Source organism: Serpula lacrymans (assembly GCF_000218685.1).
Source record: "Serpula lacrymans var. lacrymans S7.9 unplaced genomic scaffold SERLAscaffold_13, whole genome shotgun sequence".
Taxonomy (NCBI): domain Eukaryota; kingdom Fungi; phylum Basidiomycota; class Agaricomycetes; order Boletales; family Serpulaceae; genus Serpula; species Serpula lacrymans.
In genome coordinates, this window is record NW_006763302.1 from 1,236,852 (window position 1) to 1,257,082 (window position 20,231).

Here is a 20,231-nt window from a genome sequence, read left to right on the forward strand (position 1 = left end):
GGATCTCAAAGCCACATGGTTCACCTTCGAATCCGCTTTGAAGGTTTGTCACCATCCGCAATAGAACATGGTTTCCTGCAGAATTCGAGCCAGTGGATATAGAACCATTTGTCACTATCTTAGGTTCGTTGGAATCAACCTTCTTGTGACTGACAGGAGATAGGTAATGACAAACCTCAGGTCGAAATTGCAGAGTACTTTTCCTTTGGATCGCCCTTCAGTAGTCATTGATACGACTCGGATCTTCCGTAATACCAGCGCGACCTTGCGAATCATACTGAGTAAATCAAGAAGCAGCGTCGCCGTTATGGCGCGTCATTTCCCGGCTGTGATTCTTAGAACACTAGAAAACCATGAAGCATTCCCAAGCTTCACTACGAAACTTAAATCCTCGACCTCACGCACAGGCCAGTCAGCTAAATATAGCACACTTTCCCAAGTCATACACACAGAAGTCCTTATTTGCGTGTCGCGCTGCTCAACACGCCAATCTTCCCTGATAGCATTCCACGATCAAAGACAAATCATTGATAGTAATCATTATAATATCAAAGTGACAAATGGGCGCAGCATTATCTTGGGCTAGAGAGGTTGTACCTCCCAAATCTAAATTCTCTGTCAATAACATACCGGATCTGGCTGGGGAGGTAATCATTGTCACTGGCGCTAACACGGGAATCGGAAAAGAGACCGCCTTGGTGAGCGTTCATTAAAGCGCCTTCCTCTTCCTTCTCCTATCCAGGCCTTGAAATGGGAATGGTACGATCACATACATGTGCTAACGACCATAATACAGGCTCTTTTATCACACAATGCAAAAGTCTATATCGCAGCCAGAAACCAGCCTCAATCGGAGGAAACTATCCGTGAATTGAAGGACAAGACAGGAAACGAGGCAATCTTCCTCAAGCTCGATCTCGCCAATCTCAAATCTGTCAAAGTGGCCGCTGAGGAGTTTCTCAGGTATTACTCACTCAACTCCCCAGGTCACGACTGGCCCACTAACGCTAACGAACTCACCTTTTCATCCGGATAGCAAAGAGACGCAGCTCCATGTTCTCATTAATAACGCGTAAGTCCCAGATCCGAGAAAAAGGTCCTATGCAAATCCTTTCACTGATATTGACTCGGCTAGTGGCGTGATGTTCCCTCCAAAGGACCTCTTAACCACGGATGGCTACGATCTTCAATTTGGTACCAACGTTCTTGGTAGAAGCCCCTTTTTTTCTTCGTTTCATACAGACAGTAATAGTCTACGTTGTTCCACAGGCCATCATTACTTCACGAAACTTCTCCTCCCAACCCTAATCTCAACAGCCCAAACCTCCCCAGACGGCAAAGCACGCGTGGTCACCGTCGCCTCATCTGCGCATCTCTTCGGTAGCCTCGATTTTGCCACATTCAAAGATGGACCAGTTCGGAAGAAAATGAGCCCCCAGTCATTATATGGTCAAAGCAAATACGTGAGGCCTCTTCAAACTTGCCATATTGTCGTTAATCCGGCGTGACCTTTCGTCTGACTGGTGATATAGGGAAACATTGTTTCTGCTCTAGAACTCGCAAAGCGCTATGGTAACCAAGGCATCGTGTCTATTGCCTTGAACCCAGGAAACATCCGTTCCGACCTCCAACGGTACGTACCAGATTTTGCTCGAAAAATAATGGTGCGTGTCATAAAAAAGATTTTATCTGGTATGCGACTTCTCACTCTGATCGTTCACAGAATGCGGTACTCTTGTTTGACACCCCACAAGGCGCTCTCACGCAATTATATGCGGGGACTGCACCTGAGGCCGCCGGACTCAACGGCAAGGTAACTTTCTGTCTCTTCAAGCTCGCTCTGCCCTTGTTGATGTTGCTGCGTCTGATTTCCAGTACCTTGTCCCCTGGGCACGACCTGGGATCCCTCGGCAGGGTACACAGGACCCGAAGCTCGGCCAGGCACTGTGGGAGTGGTTGGAAATGCAGGTCAAAGACGTGTGAATCACGTTGCTATAGGACAGTTGCTGTATTTCCTTCACTTTATGCCATGCAACTTTCCGAATCCTGAACTTAAATCTGTCATCACTACTGTATTTCCCCTGTTTAAACCATTCGTTCGATGCTACTTATTCCATCTGAGTCGTCCACTATATCCACACTGATCGGTGTGAGTAATCTCTAAATAATCAGCTTTCAAGAATAGTGTGACTGCAACACATAGTCCTTTTTTCTTCTGCATCTGCGACAAGAAAGCAATGTTTTATATCTACGTCCTTTATCAGTTCCGGTAGCGCTGGTAGCGCTGGAAAGTCATACTTCTTCATGTTCGTCGGAAGAAGAAAAAGACCCGAGGGGTATAAATCGCTTTGCGGTTGCACGAGAATGATGGAACTAAAAAAATATTAAAGAGGCTCAAGTTAGCGGTGCCCCGAGCCAATGTGAATTAGTGCATTGCTCTTGTTTTGTCGACAAGACCGCCAGCCATCTTTGGAGGAGAACGTTGAAATACATACGAAGGACATGTGCGCTTGCCTATCTCGCAAACTTATTGGTTTCAATGACGACGACGCCATCGAACCATAACCAACGTCCGAAGACGGAAAGGCACAATTTGCGCTGTAAACTGATGCCAGCTGCTTCGAGTGGTTGCCACGAGATATATCGCTGACTTTTGTAGAGGGCTCGGCAGTGTTTGAGTTCGATGTTTTCGAAAAATGATATCCAGCATCATGTCTAGTATGTGGGATACCCGGGCCCATAAGCCACTTATCTTTGTGGCTCAAAACGTCATCATCTCTAGAAGTGGTTTTTGATTCGACTTGTGACAATTGGGCTGGCTTTTTGTGCATTTGAATAGGGCTCGACGAAGGGACGGACGAAAGGGGGGACAGACTAGCGGGAATATCGTGACGGCTTGGAGTAGCATGAGAAACATGTTGTTCATCGGGAGCATGTGCAGCTTGTGCAGCTAAGGAAGACATCGCCGATGATGACCTTAGGGTAGGAGCAAGGGATTCCAATTGGGATTCGGCCGGTACTTGTCGAGGAACTATGGGAGTTACTTGATTCTTACCTGACTCCCTATTGATAGGTCTTGGCCGTAGCTTTGCTCGTGTCCTGGCCTTAGATGATTCAGCTGACGGATCAAGTTGAATTGCATGGCCATGGGATCCATTTGCTTTGGCCGCGACAAGTTTCTTACGGCCAGGACCAGGGGCGGAGGTTATCATGATTTGAGTGGGAGCCTGAGAGTCGCGTTGTGGGTGATGATTGCCTGTTCCCGATAGCTCAGAATAACCCATGCGGAAGGGGCCACTAACAGGTTGTCGTATCTCAGACAGAAAAGGAGAAATTGGATGCGCACTGTGAATCATACCGCCAGAAGTAGTGATATTGGGGATAGAGAGGTTTCCTGCTTCGTCACTACTCAGGCTCACAATTTTCGGTGGCGATTGGCGGGGGGAAATTGGCAATATGGAAGGTGACCGAGGCGGAGAATCGATGCGCATCCTTTTGACCCTTTTCTTACTTCCTTTTGTATTGTAATTATGTGGAGAAAGATCAGGAAGAGGTCCATGATTGGAGAGTGTATCAACGTCCGCCACAGATGTGGCACGTTTTTTGGGGACCAGCGGACGTGACTCTGCGTGAGATGCCAATGGTGGAGAATGGCAATAAAGGCCTTGTAGGACTTCGACAGATTTGGTCTTCATATCATCGATAATTTTCGCTTGCATGATGTCCAGAGTCGACGGTATACTTGAGACACTATTCTTTATGACTTCAATAATATTCGTTTTCATCAGGTCCAAAGCTGTCGAGATACCAGATATACTAGGATTTAGCGCGTCGATAATACTGGATTTAATCTGTTCTAAGTGAAATTGAGGTATGTCAGAGTTCATAGCATCCGATAACGAAGAGATTTTCGAAATGTTAGTGTTCAGAGCGTCTACGATGCCGGACCTCGCTTGATCGATGTGGAGTGGAATAGCATGAAGAAGGGGTGGGACAGATAGAACACTAGTTATCAGTGCATTTTGCTGCTCTTGAATCATTTGGATTGTATGCGTCTGGGATTGCATCAGCTAGATGATCTCATGGTCAGAGCGCATTCGCCAAAGCTGAGGTATGGCATCAAACAGTACCGTTTGCAGCGCATCTGTGCGTTTTTCTAGTGCCTGGAATACAGCTTCGATCGATGTTTGTGACTTAAGCATAAGTTCTAGTTGTGCAGATTGAGCAGGTGCGCCTATACACTTCTGTAACACAGCCTGACATCTGTTCGCTGTCGAACGACCACGCAGGCAGTACGTTATCGACGCTTTGATTAGTATTTGTAAGAAATTTAGACCTGGCTAACAAGACTTACAGATGTCGAGCATCTCTCCCATGATTTTGTCTCGATCACCTTCGAACATTCTCTGTACGGTAACCAGCTCTTTCCTAGCATCTTCGACACCACCAGTGAGTTTATCCACACGAGCTGAGAACTTTTCAAGGTTAAGTTGAGTATCATATAGTAACATGCGCATAGATGCGCCTGCTTTGTCGAGCGGAGCTAATGGAGGAACAGGGATCGTTGTTTTCGCTGTCGTTGAGGTCGATTGAGACATTTCCTTGCCAAGAATGGCCCATAAAGCACTTGAAGAGGAAGAAAATACTGGCCGCTTCTTTGAAGTAGCATTTTCTGCCGATGGTCCAGGTAAAGTACTCATGGCTGTAAGGATTAGCCCTGTAGAAATAGGGAACATGAGGGAAACCAACGCGATGACATCACGTGCGATGAGCAGGTCATTCACGTGCGAGAAAGACAAAACTCCAGTTGATTTGCAGAGAACAGGATAACATTGTAAATGCGACATATTGGTTTATGTGGTGAGCTATAGTACACATTAGTATCGTGAGTCCATTTCCGAGTGCACCTAGTGTAACATGGCGAAAGTACACTCAACGGGAGAGTGGGGATGCAAGAGAAGGTGAGCGTAACTTGAGACAGTCGATGATCTTGAAACGTTAAGTAACTAGTTCATAGAGGAGGTAGAGGACGTCGGCATTGTGGGCAGATATTCTGTAAGTAACCACGTGAGTTTCCTGCGTATATTAATAGAACGTGTTTAATGACCTTAATAGCAAGCCACTAAAAGGAAAAAAATTAGTAAATGTCTCTAACAACGGAATGGGACTATTCGTACCTTTTCGAGACATTCAGTATGCTTTTGAAGATCATTGTCAAAAGAATTATTAAAGGTGTATGTCGGAATTAAGATCATACTAGCACTCACGAATAGATGGCTACACGGCGCAAGACTGTAGTTTCTGCGTGCACTAACTTTGTGTAACAACCCTCCAGCAACTTGCTGGCGTTGTCGTGGATCTTCAGCATAGATAACTTCCATGCAGATGGCACAATCTCCCAACGAAGAGTCGGGCGACTCTGGGTCAGAAACACCAGAAGATGGAATCGGTGGGTGATAATCGTACATCTTCGTACTGGTGAACTACAGGTGAGAGTAGATGAGATACCGATCTGATACGACGATATAACATGGACGTACCCGCTTTGGAAGGAAGAATGTAGGTCCAAGTTGCTCTTGCAGTATCAAAACGATGGCTTGCATTAGTATGAAAACTGCAAGGATGTATATCCATGCTGGATATATTAAGAGTCGACGAAGAAAATTATTAGTGACAAACACCAGCAGGTATAGATAGTCTGACTTACGTCGACGATCCACATCGAGAACATTCTTGGGACAAGGAAGGAGATCTGCAAAATGGAGTCAGCCACGGGAATGTAAAACCAGGTAGAATAGACGTACACAACGCAAAATAAAGTCTGCAAATTGTGGTACCCACTAAGTACTCCTTGCTTAATGCGCTACTCCTGCTCCGTCTAACGGACCGCACGATTTGTGGCAACCAGAACGACGAGTACATAGTACCGACGAAAAACAGTGCCAATGAAGGTGTAACGATGACGCGAACGACGAAAGTGAGGAAGAAAAACATCCCTAACCCTAAGAGAGGTCTCGTCAGCTATAAATACCAGAACACACGATACGGCCTACAGATGCGAGCCTGGGGATCAGAACGCAGATGTTGCATGAAGAGGCGGAAGAAGCTCGGTTCAGAAGGAACGGAAGGAGTGGGAGGGGCTGCTTGTGGTGCCTGCGTAGGTAAACTAGAATCCTCCTGAGGTGAAGGTGGAGTTTGACGAATGGGAGAAGGAGCTGGTACGACATCTTCTGGGGCTTGTACTTGATTGATGAGAATGGAGAATTGCTGTAAACCGACGGAAATTTTAATCAAGGCCTAGGGCGCTGCTGCTATTAGGATTACGCTCACCGCTTCATAAGCGAACAGCATGCAAGCTAAGAACGCAGGGGCAACAAGTGAAAGCGATGGCCGCCCATCAGCGAGAATGGCAAATGTAATATGTCCTGCAAACGAAACGGCGTCCACTATGGCTTGGGTAAGGAATGACCAGCGAGATAAACGAGAAATGCCAGCGGGCGTTCGGCTGCGGTCCATCTGACGAGAAAGAAGAACGAGAAGAACGAAGTAGGCGAGTGCTGCCGTCCCGGCATCTGGTTAAAGATAAGAGGAATGATGAGCAACACAAACAAAAAATAAGATGATGAACTGACAGGTTGTAACTTTGCGGAAAAAAGTGCGAGACCTATTGATTGCAATGTCAGATCTATAAGGAATGCTCTACATGTGTGCTCCTACCTCAAACCCTCAGTGTTGTTGATATGGTAAAGAATGCCACATTCCTTGCTCAGTAGTACACCGTTAAGAGTTAACTTGGGAGACTTGACAGTCCATTTTCCAGTGGGTCTCTGTAGTTCTTCTTCCAGCTCATCCATGAGCTGCTCCGGAACTTGAGATGGCTCTATCTGAGAATATAGGGTGAATCCGCATTTTGATTTGCCGCTGTTGTCTGTAGAGAGATTAGCAAGATAGCTCCCTCAGGGACTAAGAATGATTGACATACCATCGTTGTTGCTGTCTTGGTCTATGATACCTTGATCGATCATAGTCTTTAGCTTGTTGATCCTTGAAGCAATTTCAGGTTCTACAGCGTGTGCTGTGGCGTTTTGGTAGCCCTCGGGTACTATGGATGGCAGTAGTCGTATATCTATGTTTCGGCTGAACATCAACATGTGAGTACGACGAACTCTGGTAAATAAGAGATATTACCCGATTGGCTCTGCAAACCCATAGATAGAACCGTTTCCTATGATATGGACGCCTTCGAAATCAAGTCTCATATCATCTACATTTTTAGGATCAACGAGATCAATTCTGCCCTAAATGTGATGTTTGATGTGTTGGTGAACAAACAGATACGAAATATCGAGTTGACATACATGAATCATCGCTATTCTCGCTGATGCGTTATTCGCCGCAGTGACTTCCACAGGGGTGCGAGCCATCAAACTCCAAGGAATCTTTTCTGAACCGGACCAATTCCATGGCCCTATTTTCTGTAGTGCTTCAGTCATATTAGGATCAGCCATGTAGGTCCGGACCAGGGACGCCCATGCGAGGTCTGAGGTATTGGGATGAGAGAGGCTGGGAAGAGTGACGTTGTGGTAGTTTACATCCCCGCGAATAAAACCTGTCACATTGGGGAAATACGACGAATGCGATGGGTCGAGTTGCGAGCCAAATGTCATGAAAGACTGTAGCAGGGGAGCCACAGATGAGTTTGGTGCTGGCTACCTTTGGACTCAGACATTGTTCTACACAACTCAAAAATAGCACGCACCAGAGTAAAATTTGACTCCGTCCCATTCATCCACGCAGTAAAATTGGACATTTGGTAGTTCAATGACTGGAGTGCATCCTGATAATGGTTCCGTGCGAGAAACTCGTCTCCGCTGTGATTGGTGAGCATGAAAAGCATGAATATTATGAAAAGAAAAGAGGGAACAGAGCTCCTTTGGTTTTGTATCCGTACGGCTTCTGGAGGATTGACGGTTCCTTCATTGCGGTCCATAGCGTGCACCGTGCAAGTCACGATGTAACTTGACACAAACGCTCAGCCACAGCCTAGTATGTGTGGGGAAATCTCTCCAGCTCGCGTTCGAAACTCCGCAACGCGTCGAGCTCAACGATGGCAACGACATCGGCGTCGGACAGTAAACGGTGGACACATTTCCACTCGGCATTACAGCTCGCCATTCAACGTTCTGCACGCAAATGGACGTATGTTTACATATATCCTCGTTGCCACATTTACCAGATGAATTTGACGATATGATGAAACAGCTATGAAGACTTTACCGAATGTTTTTCTCTATGGTGCAAAGAAGAACCAAATGGCGCGTCTGCTGTGTTTAATGCTGTCTCAAGGCATATGGAATCTACAATATCTGTACGTGTCTTGGTCTATAACTTGTCAGGGTACACTGCTCATAGCGAGGATTAAAGAACAGTTGTGAAGACCTATTCAAAGAGTATAATGTTAGGGAGAGTATCAACATATTGCATGCTGTCGTTACAGAAGCTCGTGCACGAAAGCAGCGCGGAGAACTATCGGGGAAAGACGTTTGGAAAGAGGATTTACAACCTCGAGTTGCTGCTCGTGCTCATGTGGTGCCTATTCTAGAAGGGGAGGTCGATCGCCTGAAAGCAACATTGAAAGCTGTACGACATATTTTTTCTGCTCATTCTCATACTCACAGTATATGTTTTATGTTAGCTCGAAGAAGAAAATCTGAAACTGCAAGCTCAATTTCGAGAGAATGTCAGGAAACAGGAAGAAACAGATGCGAAGACGACCGAGCTTCTAGATATTCTCGACGATGTATGTTCCATTGTCGTTCTTCCGTTTTCCAAGCTCACTTGAGTCATAGATCTACCACAAGTGGAATAAACTTCCCCACGAAGATATGGAATTGTGGACACTCCAGACTGCTGAATCATTAGGCTCGACACGGCCACCATGATCGGGGTTGGCGTAGTTTTTCAAAGTTTCTTAACATCTTAGCCGCTAAGCTCGGTCGAAGGTGACTGAAAATCAACGTAGCAGAGAACGGAAAGCCGATAGAAAGAACACCATACAACTTGCCAAGGACAGGCATCAAGTTTGAACACATCTGGGAGAATAATCTTGCGCCCCAGCCAGACGTCCAACTCGGATGACTACTTATGAATGATAGTAGTCGTTGGGAACACGTAGCAGAGTCAATTTGGGTACAGCGAGGGTTGTATATTAATATACTAAGCTTCCAAAGTTTCCAAAGGGGTGACAGTTCCAAGTATATTGGCTACAGAGCACAAACCAATTGAAAGTTCACTCTCAGTAAAAACAAAAAGTCGGCTAAAGTCGTGTGAAAGTCAGACTAATGGTTGAGTGAAGTCAAATGAAAGTCGTGCAAATTCTACCTTTAGTTAAAAAAGTAGCCTCGTTCAAGGTGCGTTTCGTAAGGGACCGCTGAAGTTCGGGAACTCTGGCTTTAAGCTGGCCACGTCATCAGTTATGGAACGCGGGGCAAGTAACCGAAGGCTCATACCTGGAAATCACCGAATAATATTTTTTGAGAAATCCAAGATAAACGAGAAATAAACTACACGGCAAGTCTTCCGATAGAATTCGGCGCTTCAGCCTTACTTCCTGCAAACACGGCTGTTTGCCATGCCTTGGCCTGCCCCCCCCCCCTCCTAAGCTACGCGTAGTCCAATGGCCTCACAAAACTCTGACGATGATACCTCCTCTGACAATCCCTCAGCTGACAGTCCAAGCCGTTACATTCCGACCGATACAAGTTGTCAAACGGCATCACTACGGACTCTTCAAAACCAAGGTAATATTCCCAAACCTGTGCAGATTAATTGGTCCAATCCAAGAACAGATCGATTGGTAGACTGGCTTGAGAAACATCCTAAACGTAGATATGTTTTATTTTCAGATTCTACTGCAGTCGCCAAAGAAGAGAATCGGGATGCCTCAAGATCTACTAAACATACAAAGGCCTCTTTACATAGAAGGATTGCTAGACACATTTTCAAGAATGATTCCAATGTGAACTTGCGTATCGCGATTGATCACCATCACCAACAATTTGGTGAGTCAGTGCAGCATCGTCTTGCCAGGTATTTATTTCACCGTTTATTTATTATTTATTGACACTACATCGATGCTTTCAGCCTCAGCAAGACATATCAATGCCATCTGCGGGATTTAGGATCCACTGGTAGTGGCCTTGTGGCGGGGGATCCGTCCGATGCCCTGTACGACAGTCCGATCGGTGAGTTTTTTATTTTATTTTATTTTATACTTAGATTTGATTGCTGATTTTAAAAGAACCAGTTCGTGCTAAATTCTCGTGGTGGGACCGCCTCAGCACCTTCTGGCGTGCATTGCCGAAGTATAATGCGAAGCCGGCAACATCAGCGCATGGTCAGGATCTCTTGGGGAAGGCTATGGCGATTCTGTTTCCAATGAGGGGTGACAATGAAGCTTTCCAGCGCGGCATGAACTCACATTTCCAGGGCGGCGGGTGGGATTTGGTCGAACACGAGCAGGATGGCGGTGACGGCAGCAGCTATCAGCAGCAGCCGTCCCAGCACCAGGCACCGTACCAGCCGTCTCAGCAGCAGCAGCAGCCGTACCAGCCGTACCAGCAGCAGCACCAGCAGCAGCAGCCGTATCAGCAACAGCAGGCGGCTGTGTACGCGAAGTATGGCAATCCCTCCCAGAAAATATAGTGAAAGCAAAGTAGGCTATGCACAGTATATAGCTGTGCAAAAAGAATGAGAAAGAACATGAAGGAAGGAATATACGCTGACAAATCCTGCATAGGTAGTACAGGATAAGATTGTCAAAAAAGGAAAAGAAAGGGATAGAACAATGAATGCTATGTAAGTAATGTCACAGGTTTGTACAGCCATAAAGTAAAGTCCAATAGCAAAAAGAGAGCAAGAAAATTGTGATGTCATGAGAAGATGCAGTAAAAAAAGGGCAAGGCAAAACACTATCAGTATCAACACAGTTCCTTTATTGTCAGTCAGGCATTCTAAAAAAATATGTGTCCATAAAAATGATTCAAAAATCAAAAATAATTGCACTGTAAATGAATGTTCTGCTGAAGAAAAAGAAACTGGAGCCACCGGTCCACCACCTAGTCCAAATCTGACAGTTCCATGGCCTTACCAATGGATTGGTTGTGTTGGACCACCTGATCAAATGAGGAAGGGAGAGGAGTAGTTCCAATTTGGAACAAGTGAGTCCCAGGCAGCGTGTGGTAGGTGTAGCTGTAGCAAAGACGATGGACAAAAGATAAGTGTACCCAAGTGAATGGGACAGCAATGAACATGGGCAACGCAAGGGGATGAACCTTCTCCAGCTCAAAAACTACCCACCCACGCTCCAACCAGGCAAGACGAGTGACCGATGTTTTGATAGTATGTGATGGCAAATCGACGTCATGAAGATGGATCTGTTGCCCTATTTGGACCGGCTGCCGGGGCTTTGCTGATATCAGCAGTGGCACGTGGTAGTCAACGGATCGGCGACGGAAGCGGATAGGAAGTGGTGACATCAGAAATGATGGGGGTGCAAATAATATGAGGAGGAGGAGGGTGGAGGTGACGAACAAGTGGACTAGAATGGGGATCCAGAAACGACCGTTGGGTGAGAATAAAAAGGAGAGGAAGGGGCCCATGGTGGGGCTAGGCAAAGGAAGGGGAGTAAGGGAAACGACAAAAGCGAGGGCGCAATGCAATGTGTAGCCAGTGGCGACGCAAAAATTTGCCGAAATGCCGAAACACGGAAAGTACCGGATGGAAAAGCAAAGGTGAGCGTGACTGGATTGCCTAATAGAGGTGGTGCTGATCAGCCACAAGTTCGAAACAGGCAATATTAATTACTATTCCACGTGGCACTGTGCCTGTGTGGCGCAAAGGCGAGTCTTTTCGAATATTCGCTTTGTTATTGACACCTGTCCATGCTACCAATCAATTTTGGTGCATGACACCGCAGACTTAAAAGGAGTGCCAGCGCGGCCCTCATGGCAATGAAAATGGAAACAGGAGAAACAGCCATAAAATTCAACTCCTGTTTTATGGTAGAAGCCAGTGTTGATGATGAGAACTGTTGTTAGAAAAACCACACACAAAACAAACTAACACACAATCCTCCCAGATTCCACGGAACTTGTTTATGGGCTTTGCCTCCTAGAACAGTAGGTGCTCTGGTTGTTTGTGGGGTGGTATGTATGACAATCCTTCAAAGTCAAACCCAGAAATGTATGGGTGTGGGTTTTGAGGAGGAGGGATAGTTGGAAGATAAAAGATAGGGGCTTTGTGGCGAGTATAGACGAGCACTATCTTGCTAATTGTAGCACAAGGTAGGTTTGAGAATAACAAGATAATGAGGTTCCCAGTGATAGCAGGCTCCTGACGCACAAACTGTAGTGCTCAGAAGGACTCTAATTGAAAGGGATGACAATGACTTCAAACATGGGAAGTGACGATGGCAGCAGTTGACAGTGGTAGAAGTGGGAAGTGTTGTGACCACACTGGATCACAAGTAGCAGAGTAGTGAACTTGAGAGTAGAGAAGAAGTCTGGATTGGATTTCTTGTTGTTTTTTTTACAAGGTAAAATACAGGAGTTTATATAGTGAAAAGAAAGGTAGGCAATGCACAGTATAGCTGTGCAAAAAGAATGAGAAAGAACATGAAGGAAGGAATATATGCTGACAAATCCTGCGTAGTTGCTACAGGATAAGATCATCAAAATAAGGGAAAGAAAGGGATAGAACAATGAATGCTGTGAGTAATGTTACAGGTTTGTACAGCCATAAAGTAAAGTCCAATAGCAAAAAGAGAGCAGGAAAATCATGATGTCATGGGAAGATGCAGTAAAAAAAAGGGCAAGGAAAAACACTATTAGTATCAACACAGTTCCTTTATTGTCAGTCAGGCATTCTAAAAAAATATGTGTCCATAAAAATGATTCAAAAATCAAAAATAATCGCACTGTAAATGAATGTTCTGCTGAAAAAAAAGAAACTGGAGCCACCGGTCCACCACCTAGTCCAAATCCAACAGTTCCATGGCCTTACCAATGGACTGGTTGTGTTGGACCACCTGATCAAACGAGGGAGGGAGAGGAGTAGTTCCAATTTGGAACAAGTGAGTCCCAGGCAGCATGTGGTAGATGTAGCTGTAGCAAAGACGATGGACACAAGATAAGTGTACCCAAGTGAATGGGATAGCGATGAACATGGGCGGCGCAAGGGGATGAACCTTCTCCAGCTCAAAAATTACCCAACCACGCTCCAACCAGGTGTAACAACCAAGAGTTAGTTACTCTGGCGCACACAGGAACACACTATAAAGGTAGTGGAAGATGGGGAGTGGGTACCCCTTGGGCTGCAGTGAGTTAGTTGGTATACAACAGGAGGACTCGCTGAGGAGTCTCCTGGATCTATTGGGGTATATATACTACTACAGGTTTGTTTGTACATGTGTACTATACAGTTGATGAAGGCAGTGGCTGATGATGTCATAGGGCCTAGCCCGTATGGCCAGCTCCACTGCGTGAGAGAGTTAAGTCTAAAAGTAAAAGAAAGGCAACGCGGCACGAGAAAGGGAAATGCCGCGTGGCACTTAAAGTATAAAGTTAAAGCGGAGAATAAAAAGGAAAGGAGATGTCCGGAAATTGTGTTATCGTAACACTACCCCCCTTCTAAGGCTCGACTTCCAGGCGAGACCAAATTCCGGAGGTAGTGGTAAAATTTTCGGGCATAGGTTGAAAGAGGGAATTAAAAAGGTTTGAATCCATGCCTCTAAGCTTCCTGGGAGCTGAGGGATTCCTAGAATAAAATTTGCGAACAGCGTCGCGGGAGTTTTCCAGATGGGATTCTGGTTCCCACGTTCTGTCCTCGTCTCCGTAGCCCTTCCATAGGACCAGGAACTCTAATTTTCCACGCTTCAAGCGTGCATCTACCACCCGTTTGACTTCGAACTCTTCTTCACCTTCCTGGGTGACTACTACCGGACCGGGCCGGTCTACGCGCTGTCCCGGCAGCGGTCCTTTGTAGGGTTTCACACGGCTAATGTTAACTGTGGGTACCACCCTCATTCGTTTTGGGAGTTCCAGCTCCACCGCATTAGGTTTGACTTCCTTAATCCGGTAAGGGCCAATCCACTTTTTGGTCAGTTTTCTAGACTGCCGGTCTTTTAATTTTAAGTGGTCGGTATCTAACCAGACCAGGTCGCCGACCTTGTAGTCAGGGGCCTTAGAGCGTCTACGCTCTGCCCTGTCTTTCATCTGCTCTGCAGTTCTAAATAGCGCCTTGCGCATTTCGTCCAAGACAGACTTCATGTCTTTTGCCATGTTCCCAGCAGCCTCGTTTTTGCTTTTGCCAGGTTCTACACCCATTCTGGGGAGATACAATCTAGTAACCTCGAATGGTGCCTTTCCTGTAGCCGACGACTGTTTAATATTATAAGAGAACTGGGCTATCTTTAGCCACTTGGCCCAATCTGTCTGTCTGTCGTTAATAAATATCCGGAGATACTGTTTCAACTCCTGGTTGAGTCTCTCCGTTTGTCCATCGGTTTGCGGATGGAACGCTGTTGATAATTTAGGTTTGATGCCCAGCATCCGGCATAATTCTTTCATAAATTCGCTAGCGAATTGCGGTCCTCTATCGGAGATTACCGTTTCTGGTAACCCATGGATTGACCATACAAAATCCTTAAATAGGTCTGCTGTACCGGCGGCGGTGATGGTTTTGTTGGTGGGTATGAATACCACTTCTTTGGAGAAGCGATCTACTACCACCATTACTGAATCGTACCCGTTTGACTCGGGCAGATCCGTCGTGAAGTCCACCGATATATCCTGCCAGGGGCCAGCTGGTATCGGGTTTGGCATGAGTTTACCGGCCGGCGGTTGATGGGAATTCTTGGCCATGGCGCATCTCAGACAGGATTTTACATATTCCTGTATGTCTTTGACCATGCCAGGCCACATGTAGTTTCTGGAGATCAACTCCATCGTTCGTTGCCATCCAGGGTGCCCAGCCACTGGAGTGTCATGATGTCTATCTATTGCCTTGATCCTTGCGGACTCCGGCACATAGATTTTGTTTTTGAAATGAAAGAGCCCGTCTTTCCATAAATAGTTTTCATTGCCGTCAAGGCGCGCCTTTTCCTCTGGGGAGATGTCTTTCCTGAAGACTTCTAGGAGGTCGGAATCTTGCCCGATTCTAACATTGGCGACCCTTGATTGATCTATCAAGGTGACACCTTTGTTGTCATCTTCTATGCCGTTGGCATGATCCTCTCTTCTAGATAAAGCATCCGCTTTCCCCATTGAGCTTCCTGGCTTATGAATTAATTTATAATTGAACCTTGACAAGTACACCGCGTAGCGGGCTTGTCTTCGGTTCAGGTCTCGGGCCGTCATGAAGTACTCTAGGTTCTTATGATCGGTCCAAATTTCGAATTGGTGCCTAGCACCTTCTAAGTAGTGCCGCCAGTGCTCTAAAGCTCTAATGATGGCCAGCATCTCCTTGTCGTATATTTGATAGTTGCGCTCTGTAGGCGACAAACTATGCGGTAAATAGGCACAAGGCCTCCAAAGATCATCAGGACATTTGATGGATAGAACAGCCCCAGTGGCGAAGTCAGAAGAGTCGGTTTCTAGCCGGAACTCTTTGTCTAATTCAGGGAATGCCAATATGGGTGCTGTTGTAAATGCCTGTTTAAGCTTATCAAAAGCTTCCTGTTCTTTGGCGCCCCACTGCCAAACAAGGTCCTTTTTGGTGAGATCGTTCAACGGTCTCGTGATTTTTGCAAAGTTTTCAATAAACCTTCGGTAGAAATTGCCTAAGCCTAGGAAGGCCCTAACTCCTTTGACGCGAGTAGGTTCTGGCCATTCCAAAATAGCTTGAACTTTCTCAGGGTTCATCCTGATTCCGTTCTGGCCTATGATCATACCGAGGAAGTCTACTTCCTTCATTTTAAAATTACATTTTTCGGGTTTAACGAATAGGTCCCGTTCCTGTAAGCGTCGAAGGACTTCTTGCACGATCCTGTCATGCTCAGCCTCATCGTCCGACTTTGTAAATATTAATAAATTGTCAATGTAAATGACGACACAGTTCTCCATATCCGCAAAGATCTCATTCATCATGCTCTGGAAGGTCGCCGGTGAATTGGTCAACCCAAAGAACATAACAAGGGGTTCAAAAGATCCTCGGTGGCACGTGAATGCGGCCTTCCAAGCATCTTCCTCCTTAATTCGTACATTGTTGTACCCCCATCTGAGATCCATTTTAGTCAGGATCTTGGCGCCAGCCAATTTGTCCACTAGCTGACTAATCAAAGGCAGCGGATACGCGTTTTTAACCGTGTGCTCATTCACGTAACGATAGTCCATAATCATGCGCTTCTTACCATCCTTTTTAGGAATGAAGAACACCGGGGACGTCATAGGACTTTTGGAAGGTCTGATGTAACCCTTCCTAAGTTGTTCATCTATGAAGCTAGATACCTCGTCTCTTTCGGGAGCAGAGAGCGGTATCATGTGTCCCTTCCTTGGTTTGAAGGTGTCTTTCAAATCTATAGCATGGTCCCAAGGCTTAGCCTCTGGGAAGCGCTCTGATTTGTGTTTCGAAAAGACTTTCCAGAAGTCATGGTACTCGGGAGGTACCAGCCTCTTAATCTCTTCCTCAGGTTTTACCTCATCATCATCGTCGTCAATCTTTTCTAAAGATCTGAGCTCGTAAATGTGACTAGCGTTTAACTTTTCGAGACGCTCATTGTGACGGACATGAGTTGGTTTACCCAAGTTTACACATTCCTGGGGACAACGTGACAATGTGACAACCCCTGTCTGCCAGTTGATCTCAGGATTATGTTTAAATAGCCAGGTCCAGCCTAAGATTAAATTAATCTTACCTAGTTGGGTAGCTTCGGCAGTGACTCGTTCTCTGTGTCCTTGGTATTCGACCACGAAAGAACATTTGTGTGTGATACAGCCACCTGCGTTAAGCGTACCGTCAACGTTATAGACGGGAATAGATGCATCTAATTTTATAAGGGGGAGTCCAATTTGCTCCGCCCAGACCTGATCTATGAAGATCCCGTTCACGCCTGAATCAAGCAGTGCGCTCGTTGAGTGTACTTTGCCCCTGGCAAGGTTTTCCACGCCAACGTCTAAACGGATCTCCTTTTGGAATAAATATGTGCGCATCAACACACGCCTTGGGATTTCGGGAAAGGGTGGCTTTGAAGAAGAAGAAGAAGTAGAAGAAGAAGGGGAAAATGACACATGTTTTTCTATTTTAGTTTTGCCAGAATCAAGCACCCTAGTGTTTGTCTCGCCGGGGCCACGCTCCAAGGGAGACGCTGGTGCAGCGGTAGTATCATAAATATTACAGTTACATTTCTTCATACAAGTACATACTTCTGATAACAAATTTAGAAATTTATTTACAATTTGGGGAGCCAACCCCGTCGTTCCTTTATTGCTCGTGCAACACCCCGGAGCAGGGGCCACCTTGTTGTGGTTTACTTCATTTTTACTAGGAGCCAAGGCACCCAAGTGACCTAAGCCCCGAATTCTTTTCCCTGGGCCTTCATCTCGTTGACCTGCTGGTCGTAGAAGAAAGCCTGGATTTCGTTGTAAGAACAACCGGCCAATGAGTGGAGCCGATCGTCCGATTGTTCGGTTTCTAATTGGCGCGCCTGGCGCCCTTGGTTATTTTTTTGTTGGCCGGCCTGCGACCCTTTTCTGCAGTCTCGGGACATATGTCCCTCTTGGCCGCAATTGTAACAGTTGCCCTTGAATCTGCGCATCTGTCCACCTTGGACCGCGCCGATATCCATAGGAGCACCCTGTCCTGGCTGCAGCCCGAACGGCCTAAACCCGTGAGAGTGATTTTGATGTTGGTTTGATGACCGAGGGCGCCTCTGGGATGTGGTGGTTTGTTTGGTGGACCCGCCACCTTGGTGCATAGCGTAGAGCTCCATGGCCCTACCGACTCGTCGGACTTCCTCGGCTGCCAGAGCCAGGTCGTCACTTCTTGTATCCTGCAGGTAGATCTGTTCTGCAATGCGAGGGTTCACATTGCGTTCCAGCAGTTCTACTGCGTGTTTGTTACCTAACCCTCCTTGGATGGAGAGGGCCAGGAACCGGGTGACATAATCATCCGTCCTCATGTTTCCTTGTTTGAAGGAACGGATTTGCTGACGCGCCCAGTCTCGCTCAGCTTGCGGTTTGAAATATTTTTCGATCTCTTTCTTGAGATCGTCCCAGGTAGGCCACACACCCGCGGTGTAGCATTCCTGGAGTCTTACTTGGGCGTATCGACCCGCCACAGGTCCTTTTAGGCGAGATAGCACCGCAGTGGCTACCTCAAAATCGTCGGCAAAAGCGTCCCAGTTCGCCTTGACCCAAATCTGGAGCTTGATCCACCATTCGGCAAATTGCGCTCTGTCTCCTTCGAAGGCGCCAGGGTCAGCGACAACTTCGACTTTCTTATTGAACTTTTTCTCTACCGAGGGGGTTGCTACAGGGGGGTTGGCCTGTATCTCGGTGAGCTGCGAGGTTAATTCAGCTATCTGCACACGCATTGCGTGCAGTAGCGCATTCATATCTTGCGACAACATGTCGACTTGTTCTCTTTGGGTAACGTAAAAATAGGTAACTGGGGGTCCCCGCTTGCTATCTGCGGATCAACCTCTTCCCAGCTGAGTATCGGATCTCAATCTCCGACTACCCACACTATAGTATTTGAAAGGTATATAAAATGTATTTGTAATAAACCCTGGTCCGAACAGTTGTCAGGGGGTGGTCCGCTTGTTAAGCTGTCAACCCTTCTCCAGACTGGCGGAGGCAAGTGCCCGGCCTGGTCAGAGGTATTCGAAAGTGAAAGTTTGTATTCTAAATCTAATCAACAGTGGTTCCACACCGACTGCTGAGCTAAGTACTCCCCTTAACGCTGGGGGCCGCGTATTCGAAGGTTTGGGTTCTTCTCCCAAAGCACTACAAGGCCGTCACTAGGAGCGCACCTATCTGCTATGTGGGATATTCCTAACCGCTAACCAATCTCCTTCACCCTGGAGTCTGGGTGCCCAAATGATGGGACTTCTGCACACACGTGCGAGAGAGTAGAAAGAGCGAGTCCTAATGTAACAACCAAGAGTTAGTTACTCTGGCGCACACAGGAACACACTGGAAAGGTAGTGGAAGATGGGGAGTGGGTACCCCTTGGGCTGCAGTGAGTTAGTTGGTATACAACAGGAGGACTGGCTGAGGAGTCTCCTGGATCTATTGGGGTATATATACTACTACAGGTTTGTTTGTACATGTGTACTATACAGTTGATGAAGGCAGTGGCTGATGATGTCATAGGGCCTAGCCCGTATGGCCAGCTCCACTGCGTGAGAGAGTTAAGTCTAAAAGTAAAAGAAAGGCAACGCGGCGCGAGAAAGGGAAATGCCGCGTGGCACTTAAAGTATAAAGTTAAAGCGGAGAATAAAAAGGAAAGGAGATGTCCGGAAATTGTGTTATCGTAACACCAGGCAAGACAAGCGACCAATATTTTGATAGTATATGATGGTAAATCAATGTCATAAAGATGGACCTGTTGCCCTATTTGAACCGGCCGCCGGGGCTTTGCTGATATCAGCAGTGGCACGTGGTAGTCTACAGATTGGCAACGGAAGCGAATAGGAAGTGGTGACATCAGAAATGGTGGGGGTGCAAATAATATGAGGAGGAGGAGGGTGGAGGTGACGGAAAAGTGGATTAGAATGGGGATCCAGAAACAACCGTCAGGTGAGAATAAAAAGGAGAGGAAGGGGCCCATGGTGGGGCTAGGCAAAGGAAGGGGAGTAAGGGAAACGACAAAAGCAAGGGTGCAATGAAATGTGTAGCCAGTGGCGACGCAAAAATTTGCCGAAATGCCAAAACACGGAAAGTACCGGATGGAAAAGCAAAGGTGAGTGTGACTGGATTGCCTAATAGAGGTGGTGCTGATCAGCCACAAGTTCGAAAAGGGCAATATTAATTACTATTCCACGTGGCACTGTGCCTGTGTGGCGCAAAGGCGAGTCTTTCTGAATATTCACTTCATTATTGACACCTGTCCATGCTACCAATCAACTTTGGTGCATAACATTGTTGTTGTCATGGGTACAACCAGAGACATTGTAGTCTCCTGATGGTTTGAGTAGTGTCGGGCTGTAGTGGCTACTTTGAGCCTTCAGTCGA

General features: G+C 46.5%; 7 protein-coding genes across 7 annotated transcripts; 3 read left to right on the forward strand and 4 right to left on the reverse strand.

Annotated features, from left to right (window-relative positions):
* Positions 1-314: 314 nt before the first annotated feature.
* Positions 315-2,110, forward strand: SERLADRAFT_363532 (uncharacterized protein; the record flags this gene model as incomplete). Its single annotated transcript, XM_007322718.1, has 8 exons — positions 315-698; positions 797-963; positions 1,037-1,072; positions 1,136-1,209; positions 1,270-1,463; positions 1,533-1,664; positions 1,724-1,813; positions 1,876-2,110. 8 exons carry the CDS (start codon positions 561-563, stop codon positions 1,981-1,983), a joined length of 939 nt encoding a protein of 312 aa, XP_007322780.1.
* A 126-nt stretch (positions 2,111-2,236) lies between these two features.
* SERLADRAFT_400037 (uncharacterized protein) lies at positions 2,237-3,609 on the reverse strand (the record flags this gene model as incomplete). The annotated part of the gene is made up of 2 exons (XM_007322719.1): positions 2,237-3,297; positions 3,347-3,609. One exon carries the CDS (start codon positions 3,282-3,284, stop codon positions 2,400-2,402), a length of 885 nt encoding a protein of 294 aa, XP_007322781.1.
* Positions 3,610-4,340: 731 nt separating this feature from the next.
* SERLADRAFT_351966 (uncharacterized protein) lies at positions 4,341-4,598 on the reverse strand (the record flags this gene model as incomplete). Its single annotated transcript, XM_007322720.1, has 1 exon — positions 4,341-4,598. The coding sequence occupies one exon, from the start codon at positions 4,596-4,598 to the stop codon at positions 4,341-4,343; it is 258 nt and encodes an 85-aa protein (XP_007322782.1).
* Positions 4,599-5,011: 413 nt separating this feature from the next.
* On the reverse strand, positions 5,012-7,990 carry SERLADRAFT_373517 (uncharacterized protein; the record flags this gene model as incomplete). Its single annotated transcript, XM_007322721.1, has 15 exons — positions 5,012-5,053; positions 5,108-5,122; positions 5,178-5,198; positions 5,268-5,483; positions 5,541-5,635; positions 5,708-5,752; positions 5,805-6,002; positions 6,054-6,267; positions 6,331-6,572; positions 6,633-6,664; positions 6,718-6,928; positions 6,983-7,137; positions 7,189-7,298; positions 7,359-7,709; positions 7,760-7,990. The coding sequence occupies 15 exons, from the start codon at positions 7,988-7,990 to the stop codon at positions 5,012-5,014; spliced, it is 2,178 nt and encodes a 725-aa protein (XP_007322783.1).
* A 97-nt stretch (positions 7,991-8,087) lies between these two features.
* Positions 8,088-9,099, forward strand: SERLADRAFT_477321 (uncharacterized protein; the record flags this gene model as incomplete). The annotated part of the gene is made up of 6 exons (XM_007322722.1): positions 8,088-8,199; positions 8,263-8,368; positions 8,425-8,640; positions 8,696-8,800; positions 8,850-8,947; positions 9,003-9,099. The coding sequence occupies 5 exons, from the start codon at positions 8,108-8,110 to the stop codon at positions 8,940-8,942; spliced, it is 612 nt and encodes a 203-aa protein (XP_007322784.1).
* Positions 9,100-9,591: 492 nt separating this feature from the next.
* SERLADRAFT_477324 (uncharacterized protein) lies at positions 9,592-10,742 on the forward strand (the record flags this gene model as incomplete). Its single annotated transcript, XM_007322723.1, has 3 exons — positions 9,592-10,061; positions 10,182-10,244; positions 10,301-10,742. 3 exons carry the CDS (start codon positions 9,677-9,679, stop codon positions 10,702-10,704), a joined length of 852 nt encoding a protein of 283 aa, XP_007322785.1.
* A 6,821-nt stretch (positions 10,743-17,563) lies between these two features.
* On the reverse strand, positions 17,564-18,625 carry SERLADRAFT_442181 (uncharacterized protein; the record flags this gene model as incomplete). Its single annotated transcript, XM_007322724.1, has 1 exon — positions 17,564-18,625. The coding sequence occupies one exon, from the start codon at positions 18,623-18,625 to the stop codon at positions 17,564-17,566; it is 1,062 nt and encodes a 353-aa protein (XP_007322786.1).
* Positions 18,626-20,231: the final 1,606 nt, after the last annotated feature.